General features: G+C 42.5%; 1 protein-coding gene across 1 annotated transcript; it reads right to left on the minus strand.

Annotated features, from left to right (window-relative positions):
- Positions 1-640: 640 nt before the first annotated feature.
- Positions 641-18,542, minus strand: LOC117317506. The gene is made up of 4 exons (XM_033872321.1): positions 18,528-18,542; positions 2,414-2,861; positions 1,866-2,092; positions 641-874 (listed from the first exon to the last, which is right to left on the minus strand). The coding sequence occupies exons 2-4, from the start codon at positions 2,841-2,843 to the stop codon at positions 641-643; spliced, it is 891 nt and encodes a 296-aa protein (XP_033728212.1). The 5' UTR covers positions 2,844-2,861; positions 18,528-18,542.
- Between the last annotated feature and the right edge of the window lie 1,100 nt (positions 18,543-19,642).

Raw genomic sequence — 19,642 nt, forward strand, 5'->3', positions numbered from 1 at the left:
CATGGAAAAAAAATTCTATTTATGCAGTAACATTGACCGTGATCTTTGACCTTCAAACCTCAAAAGTAATCTCAAGCAACCAGTTTGAGTTTGATTGGCCCAAGGGAACTCAAGTTATTGTATGGAAATCCTTTTTCTATTAATAGTAACAGTGACCTTGATCTTTGACGTTTGAACATGAAAAGCAATCCGAAGCAAGCACTGTTGGTAAGGAAGCATTATATGAAGTTTGAATTTGATTTGCCCAAAGGAACTCAAGTTAACGCACGGAGACCACTGCGCCGCCGCCGACATAGTGATACATATGTGTCGTTTTTTTCAGGCGACACAAAAAGCTCTTTGATGTCATGTTCCTTAAAAGTGTGGCATGGACTAAAGAGAAATAAGGTACATACATATTGAGCTGCTCAAATCAGTAAGATCAACTAAGTCCATAAAATTCTACAATATATGAATATATGGAAGATTCAAATTGGAGGGAAAATGGAAAAGACCATTCCCTGATGACTACACCACAAAGATTCAGTGCCACACACATTTACCAGTCGACGAATCCCATTTCATGCAGCCAAGTATTTGGGTCAGCCACGGAAGTTGTTGGTTTTTTGTGGATAGCACGCAGTAGTTCCAAGCGTTTCTCCTACCAAGGTTTCTTTTTCTGTTCTTCTCTGTCGATCATATGCATCATAAAGTCCTTTTCGCCTTGTTGAACTCCTTGCAGGTCGTTGTTATATTCGGCTGTTTCTGAAATCAGAGAGATCACTTCTTCCAGCGAAGACACAAAAGCCCTTTTGGTGCTCAGTAGCATGTAGTCAGCTGGTATCTTTTCTTCCACGCCAAGTTCATATTTTGCTTTCAGGATATCGTACTGTATCTTTCGGGAGTTTTGATTATCATAGAGCCTGTGCCTCTTCCAGTGACATTTATCTTCGCATACTGTGCAGTTAGTTTGATCTTTCATTGAGAAACACTTGTATAATTCACAGCTCGTCATGATATGACACGGATAGTGACAAACTGAGTGGCAATGTTTGCAGATATTAACATCTTCGCCGTCCATTAACGGGATTCCTTTTATCACAAATTGTGTATCATCGCACGAAAGCGTTTGACCTTTCTCAATGTCTACGGCACACCTTTTCACGGTGTCTCTGTCAGCCTGTAATCTCAGAAGATTATTAAGTCTGACGTCAATCTCAGTGTAATTTCCTATCAAATGCATAGTTTTCTCCTGTCTTCCGTCTAGTTTCCTAAGGAGTCGTTTTGGTACCACAGCATTCTCGAAAATTCGATAAGGTTTCATGTTCGGCAAATACTTAAGAAATTCTTCATACCCACTGGATCCTAACTGCCAAAACGTTTTCCCTAATTGAGCGTCTGTTAAGTATGGAGGGACGAGTGTCGAATTATTGAAGACAAAGTGATGGTGTGTCGGAACACCAACCGCTGAGAGGTTGGCTAGCACGGATGGACTTTTGGACTAAAGCAATACATGTCCCATACCGGCCCCAGTGACCTTTATATTGAACCAAAAACCCTGAATCTTGAACTTGTTTTGTAGCTACTCCTACTGAAGTCCCATACCAACTTTCGCCAACATACCTTGAAGCATGTCTGAGAAAATGGAATGGACGGACGGACGGACGGACGGACGGGGAGGAAACATATAGTCCCCTAGTTTCACCAGTAGTGGATATTAACGTTAACGTTAAAAGAGTAGAAATGGAGAAAATGTCCATCTGTTTCATTAGCCACCGTCTTGATTAAGGTCACAACAAGGTTATAGCGGGGCATTAAACCAGGAGGATGACCTTTCAATCCCTTCAGAAACGTTTTTTTTTGGGGGGGGGGGGGGGGGGGGTTGCTTTTTTTAAACACGACTTGGTGTGCTCCTCAGAACCCCAGTTACCTCTGTCTATGACACGTTTACATACCTTGTGAGTAGAAGTTTCATCAGTAATTGCGAATCTGAAGTCGTCTTCCCACTGAACTCCTAGACAATGGTTGACAAGTCCTTCTATGAGTGTGGTTTTCCCTGCTTCATTGGTGCCAACCATCAGTATAGTTCTCTCTCGAAGACAAGTGGAGGTCCCTGTTCAAAACACCAACCAGAGAACTGTATAATCTGCTGAATATTGTCTTCTTAAATGAATATGTTCCATTTAACACTGTAATACTTAAAATAATCAACTTCATCGACGATTACTGTTGCAAAACAGTGGTGATCACTCTTAATTGTTTTTATCCCACTTTTCCTATTCTATTCTTTTTGTCTTCTTACTCTTTATATTTTACTTATTGCTATGTAAGGTTAACAAAATAAGTATTAAGCTTTTCTCCGACTTATACATTTCTTTATTTTACTTTAATCAGCGTAATTTAGGAAAAAAAAATTGTATGAATTGAAATTTACCAAAAACACATTTTCGTGTCTTTTTGTCTGTGTTCTCTGATACACTCATCAGCGGAAGTCTGTAAACGCCTGGCGGCCCGTCATCTATCTTTTGGCAGACTTTAAGTAGAGTACGGAGCTCTGAACCGTTTGTTGTGATTTTCACACTCTTGTGGCTGAAAGCGCTGCTACTGCCATCTGGATAAACAGCTCTAAACATGAATTCATACCCGGTATTTTGTAAAAGTTCGTCGACACGATGTGACGGTCGCCTATCTTCCGTGGGAATAATAGTATTGTTCCATGATTCGTCACTGGCTAATTTCATCCGAATCTCATAATGAGTGACGTCATCTCTCTCGGCACTTTCCCATTCCAGGCAGATGTAGTCAACGCCGATGTCGGTTGGCTGCGGCTGACCAGGTCCATTAGCGGGATTAAATGATGCCATGGGATTGATAATGATTTTCTGAAAAGAAAAAAGTACCCTATTAAGATTTAGTATGAAATTAATGAAGCAATTAGTTGCATATACATCACAAACATACATTTGAGGGGGACTTTACTCAAACTAGGTGATATTGCATTTGTGATTTAACAGAACAAAAATCACTATACTTTAAAATAAATATATTGTTTACTAATTTCCTCGTCAGCTCGGTGTTTCACAACCGCATTTCAATGTTTGGTTGCTTTTTTGATAATTTTGACGACGTTTTTCATTCATGTAAGAATGTACAGCATTTTTCGTTGCTAATGTACAAATACCTTCACGCTTTTATCTGTTTCATAAGTATTGATTCAGGGTTCCCGGGTGCTTTAGGGCGATTTATAGAGGAGGTGTTGGAACTCTTAAGTGTGTTAAGTATCGTACTTGGAATATATGAACGAACAAACGTTGATAGATGAATGAAATAGATCGTTATTAATTCAATTATCATTTACAGATAATTTCTAAAGACATGTGGTTGGGTGTAGAAGTTTCCTGTTGTACAGACACGATTGTAGATTCAACACTAGTAAAACCACCGTCCTCGTCGTTGTCATGGCAGCCGGTCCAAGCTACGATCACGAATGTACTAACACGTTTAAGACAAAGAACAATGGAAGGATTGAAAAAAACTTTCAAGGGGCGAGCATGAAGACTGATATCACTGGAGTTCAAAATGTTGATGATTCGGACATTTTCAAATATTATAGTATTTGTGTCTAACATAACTGCCTCACAAAACAACAAGACTAAAATCATACAAAATAAACTGTCACATCAGGGTTAAAACTCCAATCAAGTCACATCAAGGGGCATGTTCCTGTATAAACTGGGGTAAATTTACCCCTCTCCTCATGGAGGCGTCCTGGAAATGAAAATCTTTAAAAAGCACATTTTGATCCCTTCCAACAACGGAAAGTGAAATTTCAACAACTTCTATCTTTTTTTACCTCGCCCCTATGCTCGTGATGTCGAAAACAATACAGTTCATGGTTTGACATTTAACCAGGGTGCAGTGTAGGTTACCAAAAAAAATTTTGGTTCATGATATTTTTGAGAAGTCGAAATTTTGGAAATGGTTCCAGACGCAAAACGAACGACCAATGGCCGACGGACAAGGACGGAGATGTACAAGGTCACAGATATTCGCTAAGGAAACCAAAAGATCAAGATTACGATCACATGGACTGACATATTAAAAACTGTACGAGTTGGGATTGTACGTCACTGAGTTTGTTAGTCACAACATATTCCCCTGTGGACTTACTTAATTTAACCATAAACTTTAACCATGTCACTAGTGAGATATGGTGGACCTACTTCATATAACCATAAACTTTAACCATGTCACTAGTGTGATATGGTGGACCTACTTAATATAAACATAAACTTTAATCATGTCACTAGTGAGATATGGTGGACCTACTTCATATAACCATAAACTTTAACCATGTCACTAGTGTGATATGGAATTTTGGTAACCATTAAAAACCCCTAAAAAAAGGGACTTTGGGGGATTGGGGGATATTAATAAAAAAAAAGGGGAAAGGTGAAAGGGTTATGTCAAAAAAGTTGAGAGTTTTTACTTGATGGAAAATAATTTAACGTGTGTATTTTTGAACTTTTTCCAAAATGTAAAAAAATATGTAACCGGGAATTGAGCAAAATCTCTTTTTTCTTAGTGGAAGGGGAAAGTTAGTTCGGGGATTTGAAAAGGAAAAAGTGGAAAGGGGTGTGGTTTTTAAAAGGGTCTACCCAAAGGGGGGGGGATTTTAAAAAAAATGGTTGATTTGGATTTAACCAAAAAAATTTTAATGATTCGTTTGGGGCCGGGTGAAAAAAGTTAATTGTTAAACCCTTCGAAAAAAATAACTTTTTTATTCATTCATTAAAGTTTTTAAGGGCTTAGAAAACAGGAGAGTGGGGAGGGAGGGTGAGTGGGGGTTGAAGGGAGGGGGCGGGCTGTCGGGGAGGAAATAAACATTCGAGTAGTTAACAGGGTGGGTGCGGATGAGGAAGTATAGGGTCATTGAAGAGAAATCAGGGGAGGGAAGGGTGGGAGAAGAGGGTCTGAGTAGGGAGGGGTGGGGATGAGAGAATAGATTGAGATTAAAGAGGAATTAGAACGCAGGGGGAGGGAAGGAAAATTGGGATGGTCAAGAAAAGTTCATTGATTGGGATGAGCACAATAGAGGGATTGGGGGAGGGGAGGGGATAAGGGAGCGTGGAGGTGAGGATGACGGAGTTTGTGGAGTGGGAGAAGCAGGGCGGGGGGAGGGAGTAGGAAGGAATTGGGAGGGGTGGACAGGGACGAGAAAGGGAGGGATGGAGATTGGGAGTGGAAGATGGTGATTTCTAGAGAAGGGGATTTGGATGAAGAAGCAGGAGGTAGGAGGTAAGGAAGAAGGCCGAAGCAAGGGGGATGAGGTTGGGGGGGTGGGGTGGGGGGTGAGGAGGGCGGGGGTAGAAGCCTACTTAATATAACCATAAACTTTAACCATGTCACTAGTGAGATATGGTAGACCTACTTAATATAACCATGAACTTTAACCATGTCACTAGTGAGATATGGTGGACCTACTTAATATAACCATAAACTTTAACCATGTCACTAGTGAGATATGGTAGACCTACTTAATATAACCATAAACTTTAACCATGTCACTAGTGTGATATGGTGGACCTACTTAATATCACCATCAACTTTAACCATGTCACTAGTGTGATATGCAAGTGTTCACTGTCAAATTAATGTTGAGGACTGCTTTCTTACATTGACTGTGATGATAATATATTTACTACGTGTGTCATGCTTGTATACATATTTGTTCCAAACTTTCATTGAAAGATAATATGATAAGCAGCGCCAATCTGAGCAAAATCTCGGTTACAAAATCTTTCCAAGAATCGGATGAGTTAAACGTTATGTTACGTGTATTTCCCGAAAAGAGAACAGTAGTAGGAAATGCCTCGTTGCTGGTTTGATATTTATTAGTTTGTCATACAAACACATACATTTGGGGTGATTTTACTCAAACTAAAGTGATATTGCATTTGTGATTTAACAAAACCAAATTCTTAATGATTAACGTATTGTTCCGTTGAAATAACGTCATACACTTGTTCATCCTACTTACAAACTGAAGAAAAGTACTGTACATTATTCTATTCATTCATGTAAATTGATTTAACGGCGCTAGAAACAGGTATTAATGGATGAAGTTCTAATTAATTTTCAACTTTATTTTCGATAATTTTGGCGATTTTTATTGTTTTCGTTAAAATGTACATCACTTTTCGTTGCTAATGTACATACACCTTCATGATCATATCTGTTTCATAAATTTTCATTTTGGGTAATAGAGTGTTCTAGGGCGATTTATAGAGCAAGTGTTAATGCCCATGCTTCGGTATATGAACTCTTCAGTGTTTTAAGTATCGAACTCGGCTTATATAAACGAACAAACGTTGATAGACGAATGAAATGGATCGTTATCAATTAAACAAGTCATTTACAGATTTTCAAAGACATAAGATAAGTTGTATAAGTTTTCTGTTGTACATACAAGATTGTAGATTCAACACTGTGGTACAACCACCGTCCTCGTTGTTGCCATGGCAGCCGATCCAAGCTGCGATCACCGGTGTACTCACACGTTAGATATAAAAGAACAATGGAAGGATTGAATAAAAATGGGCAATACAGGACCATTGAGCCTCTTTGAACTCGCAAATCAGTCAGTGCTAATCTATACTATCAAACTCTCAACTGATATTATCACAGACAATTCTTTTCAAAAAGGTATTTAACGACACCATGGTCAAAAATGTCATTTTCATGTATAAAGTAGTAGATTGCATTCCACCCCAACGCGAAAATGTTCATTAAGCACCTCAATCCCTTCCAAAAGTTTAAAAAAATATTTTATACAACCATATGAAATGTACCTATATTGAGGAGTAACTCTATATATAAATCCATCTAAACTGTTACGACCCCGCCCATCAGCCCCTGGATGTCAGTCAGGATCAGGTAGTGTATACCATTAAACCGCCATCCAATACTAGTTATTCCTCAAAATGTTGGAATTATTTTCAATTTTAAATTTTCACAAAATATACTCTGAACTTATAATCAAGTAAATTCGTGCCCTCTCAATGGGCGAGCATGAAGACTAATGTTACTGAAATTCAAAATTTTGATAATTCAAACGTTATCAAACAGCATAGTATTTGTGTCTAACATAACTGCGTCGAAAAAAGAACAAGACTATTGAAATTTCAACCAATTTCACAATATAGTTCCCGTCCATTAATCCATCGGGTTTGGCTGAATTTAAAAAATAATACCTTCAAGCTTTTATCTGTTTCATAAGTATTGATTCATGGTACTCGGGTTCTCTAGGGCGATTTATAGAGGAGGTGCTGGAACTCTAAAGTGTTGTACTGTAATATGTTAAGTAGAAGTTTATGTAATTATATATATAACCTGTAAATAATCATATCTACATGTACACATGTTAGCTAATTTGCCAGTATTCGATGGACCTCGGTTCTCTAAACAACTTGGATGTTATCTATACCATGTTCATGTAATACTGGTTGTATCCAATTATCTTCTTGTAGTTTCAATTGATGTGGTGTTTACATGTAGACTTCAGGTCACGAACCCCATAACCATATTAAGTTAGGGGAAATCTATCTGTCCGGCCGAAGCACATCATGATTATTATAAAAGATTTGCCTTCGATTCATACTGATGTCACTCTTTCCCGCGCTTTGCACGGACACGGCAGTCCTTGAGTGATGATGATTCAAGTGGTTTTGTCTGTTTATCCTCTTGATGTCCTAGTTATTTCAAATTCCTAACTTTCATTGAATGATAATATGATAAGCAGCGCCAATCTGAGCAAAATCTCGGTTATAAAATCTTTCCAAGAATCGGATGAGTTCAACGTTATGTTACGTGTATTTCCCGAAAAGAGAACATCTTCAGCTCGGTAGGAAATGCCTCGTTGCTGGTTTGATATTTATTATTTTGTCATATAAATTCAAGCACATTCATGATAGATACTTTCGAGTCCCGGATATGAAAACCCTTTTCAGTTCCGTGGATTCGAAAACAATATTTAGCTACTTGAAAGAAATCGATCTATTTTATAGACTTTGATGTCTTTTACGTTACCGTCTTTGACGTTCTATTCATATCACAAAGTTCACAATCTATTCCTACATTTACATATCTTACCATTTTTAACCAACTTTTTTATCATAATGATCTAAATATACAATACGGATACTTTTAAAAATGACAAATTTTATCTGATTTTAACTTCAAAAATAACATGTTAGTATATTGTTTGGCCCTAAATGACCCTAGTTGTCGATGGGCCGTAAAACATAAACAAACAAACAAACAAACATTGCCTAGATATGTAACCCTGGTTAAATAAAGGATATTATTATTATCATTATATAAGTCGTGGCTACACTGCCATGTCGCTAAGGATTTTCTACAAGCAATTTAAAGTGTATTTGTCGTGAATCAGCGGAGCCGTGATGATTCACGAGTTTTGTCAGTTTATCATCTTGGTGTCCTAGTTATTTTAAAAGCCAGACTTTTATTGGATGATTATATGATCAACAGTACCAATTTAAGCGCATTCTCGGTTATGAAATATTTTCAAGAATCGGATGAGTTCAAAGGTTTTCCTTGATTTTGATTTGCTTAAGTAGCTGGGAGTTGACAAGGCCTTACTCAGGCGTGTGAGTTTGAAACTTGACATGGAAAGCGGATGTTCACTTAAAGCACAGCTCAGATAGCATTTGTTGTTAATTTTATAATGTGAAGGTCGAGTAGATCTATACATGTTGGCAAAAACAAAAGTAACATCACCGTCTACAATTATAATTCAGGCATTGCATGCTACTGTATATCCAACAGGTAGGTGCATACCTGTGTTTGTCCCTGTTATCAGTAGCCGCACATGTGGGTTAATATTGCGCTTTATTACATTTTTACCAGTGAAATATCAAAAATTATTCATTCTATAAAAGTGATATCTTAAACTAGTGAAGAATATCATATTTTTCAAATTTCACTTTTGCTGATTTGACCAATCAAATTAATGATTAGAAAATACCAAAATAATTGACCAATCAGAAAGCCCGACATATATGTCAGCACCTAGACAGGGGAAACTACTGTTTTTGTTTACAAATTATCGCTGTAGTCCTAGTTAGTATACGGGGTAGGGTTTTCGTTGATAAAAAATGTAATAAACAGAATGTCTAACAGTGTCTTCAGTAAAACCAAATATATTTCACTCGTGTGGCTAATATTTTGAGATTTTTCACTTGTGCTGCGCACTCGTGAAAAATATCAAAATATTAGCACCACGAGTGAAATATACATAAAGTATTTGGTATTACTGAAGACACTGTTAGATATCCTCTATTTATGTAAAATATACATTGTTGTACATTGTTGTACATTGTTACAACTCGTACATTCCGTCACATTGATTACAGATGCAGCGTTGTGACTGCACTATGTTTGTCCCTATAAGTTGACCGTACAATACGATAAACTAACTCGGCCAATAACGTCAAATAAGTTACCTGTGACTGCCAAAGAAATTTCGTGTCTGAACTTTCAGAATTCAACAGTAGTCCTGTTTTCTCGGATTGTTCATTTAATATAATACTGAATTGCTTACGGGGAAAAGAAAGGGGTGAAACGAAAAATACAATATGATATTAGGATAGATATGGAAAGAAAAGATACGGACAGATATCAGAATAAGCATGTCATGGAAGGAAATCAAAACAGAGCTAGATACTAATTTGGGAAATCACAGGATATGTACTGAATATTTAAATTTTGATAGAGGAAGAATATTTGTAATCAGCCTAATTCGCGTCGGGTTTTAGGCAACGTCTTTTAGTTTGATCCATATTCAGTTCATTTAAGCATTGATGTCATTTTTTTTAAGTTTCATCAGGGTATTAATACGAGTGAGATTTTCTTATAGAATTTGTACATTATATCAATTAAAATTCTCTAAATCCGTTCAAATACTGTGTGATTTAAAAGAATAAGACAATTTCCATTGATATAAAGTATATATTCTATAAGAAAAGCTCAGTCGGAATTGTAATTTATCAAAATCGAAAAATTGATAAATTTGAGATACGGCCCTTTACTTCTAAGCACTCCATGTTGGAGATACGTCCTTGTTCCTCTAAGCAATGGATTTTTATTTTAAGACTTAATTAGAAGAACTATTTCATTATTTCACACGATTTTAAATGCCTGTATTATTCTCCAGTCCAAATAACTTTATTTCTTTTCCAGAACATATGCACGATTGTCTCTCTTTCTCTATTACAAAAAAATACGAGATGGTTGCTAGAATGAAGTGGTTAACCTTGAACTGTAACCAGTGGAGTTTAGAATGTTTTGTTGTTCGAAAAGGAATAATGTAATATTGAAATCTGTACGTGAGCAAAACCTATAATTATTATATATTACATATGCAAAACCAATCTAATTAAAATCTAGATGGTCATTATCACTACGTTACATGAACATCTAACAACATCCAATATGGGGTCACGTTCTGATGACCTTTGGGCTGTGTGTTTATCACTTTCAGGGCGAATTGACAATTTATCGATGTCATCGAAGCGAAAACAAATTCGTCACAGCATGCACCGAAGCAAACTATTTCGTCACAATATATAGCTTAATGCTTTATGGGACGAAATGACTTGAAACAAATTGACAGACTATACACTCTAGTCATGCTAATTCGGACATATAAAATTCACTTCCAAGATTCTGGAAGTAGCCATTTGATTGGCTAATCCAAAAGGTCACCCTGACGTGACCCCTTATGGGATGTTGTTAGATGTTCATGTAACGTAGTGATAATGACCATCTAGATTTTAATTAGATTAATGCAAAACAATACCAATTTATATGTTTTGATTATCTATTGACAAATATTTGTGGGACGAGCTTTGCTGTTCGTCAAAAACTCTTCTTTTTGGTCACATTTTAAGATGATGTATCTTAAGGAACCCGCCCTGGTTGTAGAGCGTAAAAAGGGAATTGAAAACTCCCATGGCATTATTGCAAGAGGCGACGAAATTTGGAATCTTATCTTTTTCTTCATTCTATCAATTTTAATCTTCCTATTGTCTCCCCTGACAATATCCCACTTCTGGCATTAAGTTGAGCGTTCGCCCCTGTGGCTTTGAGTTCTGTCCCCTGGGGTAACACACTAGGGTTTGTAGAATGATAGTTGCTACACCTGCTGAATCCTCAATATTAATCTGACCGCGTGGGGTGTCCTGCCTGGTGTCTTTGGCAGTATAATGTGACCTGATGGGGTGCCCTGCCGGCTGTCTTTCGCAGTATAATGTGACCTGGTGGAGTGTCCTGCCGGATGTCTTTGGCAGTATGATGTGATCTGGTGGATAGCCCTGCCATAAATATTTGGTAGTATAATGTGATCTGGTGGGGTGACATGCTGGTGTCTTTGGCAGTAGAATGTGACCTGGTGGAGTGTCCTGTCGGGTGTCTCTGGCAGTAAAATGTGACCTGGTGGAGTGTCCTGCCGGGTGTCTTTGGCAGTATAATGTGACCTGATGGAATGTCCTGCCGGATGTCTTTGGCAGTATAATGTGATCTGGTGGATAGCCCTGCCATAAATCTTTGGTAGTATAATGTGATCTGGTGGGGTGACATGCTGGTGTCTTTGGCAGTAGAATGTGACCTGGTGGAGTGTCCTGTCGGGTGTCTCTGGCAGTAGAATGTGACCTGGTGGAGTGTCCTACCGGGTGTCTTTGGCAGTATAATGTGACCTGATGGAGTGTCCTGCCGGATGTCTTTGGCAGAATAATGTGATCTGGTGGAGTGCCCTGCCAAAACTCGTTGGCAGTATAATGTGACCTGGTGGGGTGTCCTGTCGGTGTCTTAGGCAGTATAATGTGACCTGGTGTGGTGTCCTGCCGGGTGTCTTTGGCAGTATAATGTGACCTGGTGGAGTGTCCTGCCGGGTGTCTTTGGCAGTAGAATGTGACCTGATTGGAGTGTCCTGCCGAGTGTCTTTGGCAGTATAATGTGACCTGGTGGAGTTTCCTGCCGGATGTCTTTGGCAGTATAATGTGATCTGGTGGAGTGCCCTGCCAAAACTCGTTGGCAGTATAATGTAACCTGGTGGGGTGTCCTGTCGGTGTCTTTGGCAGTATAATGTGACCTGGTGGGGTGTCCTGCTGGGTATCTTTGGCAGTAGAATGTGACCTGGTGGGGTGCCCTGCCGGGTGTCTTTGGCAGTAGAATGTGACCTAATGTAGTGTCCTGCCGAGTGTCTTTGGCAGTATAATGTGACCTGGTGGAGTGTCCTGCCGAGTGTCTTTGGCAGTATAATGTGACATGACGGAGCGTCCTGTCGGTGTCTTTAGCTATATAGTGTGACCTGGTGGATTGTCCTGCCGGGTGTCTTTGGCAGTATAATGTGACCTGGTGAGGTGTCCTGCCGGGTGCCTTTAGCTATATAGTGTGACCTGGTGGAGTGTCCTGCCGGGTGTCTTTGGCAGTATAATGTGACCTGGTGGAGTGTCCTGCCGGGTGTCTTTGGCAGTATAATGTGACCTGGTGGAGTGTCCTGCCGGGTGTCTTTGGCAGTATAATGTGACCTGATGGAGTGTCCTGCCGGATGTCTTTGGCAGTATAATGTGATCAGGTGGAGTGCCTTGCCAAAAGTCGTTGGCAGTATAATGTGACCTGGTGGGGTGTCCTGTCGGTGTCTTTGGCAGTATACTGTGACCTGGTGGGGTGTCCTGTCAGGTGTTTTTGGGAGTAGAATGTGACCTGATGGAGTGTCCTGCCGGGTGTCTTCGGTAGTATAATGTGGTCGGGTGGGGTGTCCTGCCGGGTGTCTTCGGCAGTATAATGTGGTCGGGTGGGGTGTCCTGCCGGGTGTCTTCGGCAGCATAATGTGGTCGGATGGGGTGTCCTGCCGGGTGTCTTTGGCAGTATAATGTGACCTGATGGGGTGCCCTGCCGGGTGTCTTTCGCAGTATAATGTGACCTGGTGGAGTGTCCTGCCGGATGTCTTTTGCAGTATAATGTGATCTGGTGGATAGCCCTGCCATAAATCTTTCGTAGTATAATGTGATCTGGTGGGGTAACATGCTGGTGTCTTTGGTAGTAGAATGTGACCTGGTGGAGTGTCCTGTCGGGTGTCTCTGGCAGTAGAAAGTGACCTGGTGGAGTGTCCTGCCGGGTTTCTTTGGCAGTATAACGTGACCTGATGGAATGTCCTGCCGGATGTCTTTGGCAGAATAATGTGATCTGGTGGAGTGCCCTGCCAAAAGTCGTTGGCAGTATAATGTGACCTGGTGGGGTGTCCTGCCGGGTGTCTTTGGCAGTATAATGTGACCTGGTGGAGTGTCCTGACGGGTGTCTTTGGCAGTATAATGTGACCTGGTGGAGTGTCCTGCCGGGTGTCTTTGGCAGTACAATGTGACCTGATGGAGTGTCCTGCGGGATGTCTTTGGCAGTATAATGTGATCAGGTGGAGTGCCTTGCCAAAAGTCGTTGGCAGTATAATGTGACCTGGTGGGGTGTCCTGTCGGTGTCTTTGGCAGTATACTGTGACCTGGTGGGGTGTCCTGTCAGGTGTTTTTGGGAGTAGAATGTGACCTGATGGAGTGTCCTGCCGGGTGTCTTCGGTAGTATAATGTGGTCGGGTGGGGTGTCCTGCCGGGTGTCTTCGGCAGTATAATGTGGTCGGGTGGGGTGTCCTGCCGGGTGTCTTCGGCAGCATAATGTGGTCGGATGGGGTGTCCTGCCGGGTGTCTTTGGCAGTATAATGTGACCTGATGGGGTGCCCTGCCGGGTGTCTTTCGCAGTATAATGTGACCTGGTGGAGTGTCCTGCCGGATGTCTTTGGCAGTATAATGTGATCTGGTGGATAGCCCTGCCATAAATCTTTCGTAGTATAATGTGATCTGGTGGGGTAACATGCTGGTGTCTTTGGTAGTAGAATGTGACCTGGTGGAGTGTCCTGTCGGGTGTCTCTGGCAGTAGAAAGTGACCTGGTGGAGTGTCCTGCCGGGTTTCTTTGGCAGTATAACGTGACCTGATGGAGTGTCCTGCCGGATGTCTTTGGCAGAATAATGTGATCTGGTGGAGTGCCCTGCCAAAAGTCGTTGGCAGTATAATGTGACCTGGTGGGGTGTCCTGCCGGGTGTCTTTGGCAGTATAATGTGACCTGGTGGAGTGTCTTGACGGGTGTCTTTGGCAGTAGAATGTGACCTGATTGGAGTGTCCTGCCGAGTGTCTTTGGCAGTATAATGTGACCTGGTGGGGTGTCCTGTCGGTGTCTTTGGCAGTATAATGTGACCTGGTGGGGTGTCCTGCCAAAAGTCTTTGGCAGTATAATGTGACCTGGTGGGGTGTCCTGCCGGGTATCTTTGGCAGTATAATGTGATCTGGTGGAGTGTCCTGCCGGGTGTCTTTGGCAGTAGAATGTGACCTGATGGAGTGTCCTGCCGAGTGTCTTTGGCAGTATAATGTGACCTGGTGGGGTGTCCTGCCGTGTGTCTTTGGCAGTATAATGTGACATGACGGAGCATCCTGTCGGTGTCTTTGGCAGTATAATGTGACCTGATGGAGTGTCCTGCCGGATGTCTTTGGCAGTATAATGTGACATGACGGAGCATCCTGTCGGTGTCTTTGGCAGTATAATGTGACATGACGGAGCATCCTGTCGGTGTCTTTGGCAGTATAATGTAACCCGATGGGGTGTCCTGTCGGTGTCTTAGGCAGTATAATGTGACCTGGTGGAGTGCCCTGCCGGATGTCTTTGGCAGTATAATGTGGTCTGGTGGAGTGCCCTGCCAAAAGTCGTTGGCAGTATAATGTGACCTGGTGGGGTGTCCTGCCGGGTATCTTTGGCAGTAGAATGTGACCTGATGGAGTATCCTGCCGGGTGTCTTTGTCTGTGTAAGGTGACCTGGTGGAGTGTCCTGCCGGTTGTCTTTAGCTATATAGTGTGACCTGGTGGAGTGTCCTGTCGGGTGTCTTTGGCAGTATAATGTGACCTGGTGGAGTGTCCTGCCGGGTGTCTTTAGCTATATAGTGTGACCTGGTGGAGTGTCCTGCCGGGTGTCTTTGGCAGTTAATGTGAACTGGTGGAGTGTCCTGCCGGGTGTCTTTGGCAGTATAATGTGACCTGGTGGAGTGTCCTGCCGGGTGTTTTTGGGAGTAGAATGTGACCTGATGGAGTGTCCTGCCGGGTGTCTTTGGCAGTATAATGTGGTCGGGTGGGGTGTCCTGCCGGGTGTCTTCGGCAGTATAATGTGGTCGGGTGGGGTGTCCTGCCGGGTGTCTTCGGCAGTATAATGTGGTCGGGTGGAGTGTCCTGCCGGGTGTCTTTGACAGTATAATGTGACCTGGTGGGGGTGTCCTGTCGTGTGTCTTTGGCAGTATAATGTGACTTGGTGGGGTGTCCTGCCGGGTGTCTTTGGCAGTATAATGTGACCTGATGGGGTGCCCTGCCGGGTGTCTTTCGCAGTATAATGTGACCTGGTGGAGTGTCCTGCCGGATGTCTTTTGCAGTATAATGTGATCTGGTGGATAGCCCTGCCATAAATCTTTCGTAGTATAATGTGATCTGGTGGGGTAACATGCTGGTGTCTTTGGTAGTAGAATGTGACCTGGTGGAGTGTCCTGTCGGGTGTCTCTGGCAGTAGAAAGTGACCTGGTGGAGTGTCCTGCCGGGTTTCTTTGGCAGTATAACGTGACCTGATGGAATGTCCTGCCGGATGTCTTTGGCAGAATAATGTGATCTGGTGGAGTGCCCTGCCAAAAGTCGTTGGCAGTATAATGTGACCTGGTGGGGTGTCCTGCCGGGTGTCTTTGGCAGTATAATGTGACCTGGTGGAGTGTCCTGACGGGTGTCTTTGGCAGTATAATGTGACCTGGTGGAGTGTCCTGCCGGGTGTCTTTGGCAGTATAATGTGACCTGATGGAGTGTCCTGCGGGATGTCTTTGGCAGTATAATGTGATCAGGTGGAGTGCCTTGCCAAAAGTCGTTGGCAGTATAATGTGACCTGGTGGGGTGTCCTGTCGGTGTCTTTGGCAGTATACTGTGACCTGGTGGGGTGTCCTGTCAGGTGTTTTTGGGAGTAGAATGTGACCTGATGGAGTGTCCTGCCGGGTGTCTTCGGTAGTATAATGTGGTCGGGTGGGGTGTCCTGCCGGGTGTCTTCGGCAGTATAATGTGGTCGGGTGGGGTGTCCTGCCGGGTGTCTTCGGCAGCATAATGTGGTCGGATGGGGTGTCCTGCCGGGTGTCTTTGGCAGTATAATGTGACCTGATGGGGTGCCCTGCCGGGTGTCTTTCGCAGTATAATGTGACCTGGTGGAGTGTCCTGCCGGATGTCTTTGGCAGTATAATGTGATCTGGTGGATAGCCCTGCCATAAATCTTTCGTAGTATAATGTGATCTGGTGGGGTAACATGCTGGTGTCTTTGGTAGTAGAATGTGACCTGGTGGAGTGTCCTGTCGGGTGTCTCTGGCAGTAGAAAGTGACCTGGTGGAGTGTCCTGCCGGGTTTCTTTGGCAGTATAACGTGACCTGATGGAGTGTCCTGCCGGATGTCTTTGGCAGAATAATGTGATCTGGTGGAGTGCCCTGCCAAAAGTCGTTGGCAGTATAATGTGACCTGGTGGGGTGTCCTGCCGGGTGTCTTTGGCAGTATAATGTGACCTGGTGGAGTGTCTTGACGGGTGTCTTTGGCAGTAGAATGTGACCTGATTGGAGTGTCCTGCCGAGTGTCTTTGGCAGTATAATGTGACCTGGTGGGGTGTCCTGTCGGTGTCTTTGGCAGTATAATGTGACCTGGTGGGGTGTCCTGCCAAAAGTCTTTGGCAGTATAATGTGACCTGGTGGGGTGTCCTGCCGGGTATCTTTGGCAGTATAATGTGATCTGGTGGAGTGTCCTGCCGGGTGTCTTTGGCAGTAGAATGTGACCTGATGGAGTGTCCTGCCGAGTGTCTTTGGCAGTATAATGTGACCTGGTGGGGTGTCCTGCCGTGTGTCTTTGGCAGTATAATGTGACATGACGGAGCATCCTGTCGGTGTCTTTGGCAGTATAATGTGACCTGATGGAGTGTCCTGCCGGATGTCTTTGGCAGTATAATGTGACATGACGGAGCATCCTGTCGGTGTCTTTGGCAGTATAATGTGACATGACGGAGCATCCTGTCGGTGTCTTTGGCAGTATAATGTAACCCGATGGGGTGTCCTGTCGGTGTCTTAGGCAGTATAATGTGACCTGGTGGAGTGCCCTGCCGGATGTCTTTGGCAGTATAATGTGGTCTGGTGGAGTGCCCTGCCAAAAGTCGTTGGCAGTATAATGTGACCTGGTGGGGTGTCCTGCCGGGTATCTTTGGCAGTAGAATGTGACCTGATGGAGTATCCTGCCGGGTGTCTTTGTCTGTGTAAGGTGACCTGGTGGAGTGTCCTGCCGGTTGTCTTTAGCTATATAGTGTGACCTGGTGGAGTGTCCTGTCGGGTGTCTTTGGCAGTATAATGTGACCTGGTGGAGTGTCCTGCCGGGTGTCTTTAGCTATATAGTGTGACCTGGTGGAGTGTCCTGCCGGGTGTCTTTGGCAGTTAATGTGAACTGGTGGAGTGTCCTGCCGGGTGTCTTTGGCAGTATAATGTGACCTGGTGGAGTGTCCTGCCGGGTGTTTTTGGGAGTAGAATGTGACCTGATGGAGTGTCCTGCCGGGTGTCTTTGGCAGTATAATGTGGTCGGGTGGGGTGTCCTGCCGGGTGTCTTCGGCAGTATAATGTGGTCGGGTGGGGTGTCCTGCCGGGTGTCTTCGGCAGTATAATGTGGTCGGGTGGAGTGTCCTGCCGGGTGTCTTTGACAGTATAATGTGACCTGGTGGGGGTGTCCTGTCGTGTGTCTTTGGCAGTATAATGTGACTTGGTGGGGTGTCCTGCCGTGTGTCTTTGGCAGTATAATGTGGTCGGGTGGGGTGTCCTGCCGGGTGTCTTCGGCAGTATAATGTGGTCGGGTGGGATGTCCTGCCGGGTGCCTTTGGCAGTATAATGTGGTCGGGTGGGGTGTCCTGCCGTGTGTCTTCGGCAGTATAATGTGACCTTGTGGGGTGTTCTGCCGGGTGTCTTCGGCAGTATGTTTCAGTGAGGTCGCACTATAAAGTCGGCATCAGTTCCGCATTATCATAGTTTATCACAAACATACTAGTCTTCTAAAACACACACTCACAACACTACCAACATACATCTCGTACACGGGGGAAGCCGTCCTAAAATGATCTTAGTTGTTGATAGGACGTTAAACAACACAAAAAAAATAAAAATAAAATAAACACAAATCCTTTATGCAAAAAACAGGCAGTTTTGTACCTTCCAATGCTTCATATAGCAATATTTTTTGTACATGAAAATATATATTTATAAGAAACTTTAAAAAGTAAAAACAGTTGATCGAATTAACATAAGTATTCATATGTATATTCAGACATTACAAAGAAGACAACGTGTTAACATACGGAAACAATTTAAAAGTCTACTTGATAATAAGTTTTACTTACGTGATCTAACGACAACCGCACTCTACGTCTCCAATCGTGGAAATGACTTGAATCGGCCGGTTACACGCCTATTAATATCTAGGCTCTGGGAATTCCGGGAAAAATACACCGGTCCTTCAGTGTGTCGGTACAGGGGGCGTGGCTTCCCAAACACGGGTACGCAAGTGCGTACGCATAATTAAAAAATCATGATGATTTGATTGTCATTGTTTTATTTTTTTATTTTTTCCCCTTACCCCCTCCCACCTCACTTCGGCACCACATCTGCGTACACATCACAACAGGTCTAGATGCGCCATTGTCTACCATCAATCGAATGTTTGTACACTAGCTGAGGATGTCCCTAGTTATATAATACATGAAGGTAGTAGCTGTTTTTGCATTATCCTTTGTTTATTTTTCTCTGTGTTCAGTTCTCATTGCTGTATGGCACTCGATAACTTTCGTTATGGGTGAATGATGATTATGATCTATCAGAGTTACTTCCCTTCATTTCACTCTCTCATTACTACTATACGGTACACGGCGTTAGCTTAGTGTAATTGAGAGCCGACGGGACCGAGAATGATGAATATACATCATCCACCTTCGATATCTAAATAAATGTTTACCTTAATAACCTATTACACCCAGGGGGAAAGGTGAGTGTGTTATAATTGGATGTCAGTCACGATATAGTGACAATCATTCCATGCGTATGAAAAATTATTATTTACGCGCAACGCAGCCATTCAATGTTTGAATGATAAAAATTTCGAAACGCGACAAATTAATGAGACAGAACAAGGTCAGGTATGAATCAACCGATTGTCAAAAAAAAAAAAAAAAAAAAAAAGTGATCTTAGCGCCACTATCGTCATTTAATTTTTTTTAAAACTGTCTTTCAATGCTACTTTTCTGAATTTTTGACATGCAATTTTTCAAAAAATGATTATTTCAAAGTTTGGATAAGAAAATAACAATTCTCTGTAATTGGTGTGAAAAGGAAGAATCCTATTTCAGTTGAGAAACTTGCAAGAATTTTATTTTTGCAGGCATTTTTATTACACCAAAATATAGAATTTCGGACATTTTTTCCAATAAAACTATTTTGTCATTCAAACTTTCTTGTTGTG

This window comes from Pecten maximus, chromosome 19 (genome assembly GCF_902652985.1).
Source record: "Pecten maximus chromosome 19, xPecMax1.1, whole genome shotgun sequence".
Lineage (NCBI taxonomy): Eukaryota > Metazoa > Mollusca > Bivalvia > Pectinida > Pectinidae > Pecten > Pecten maximus.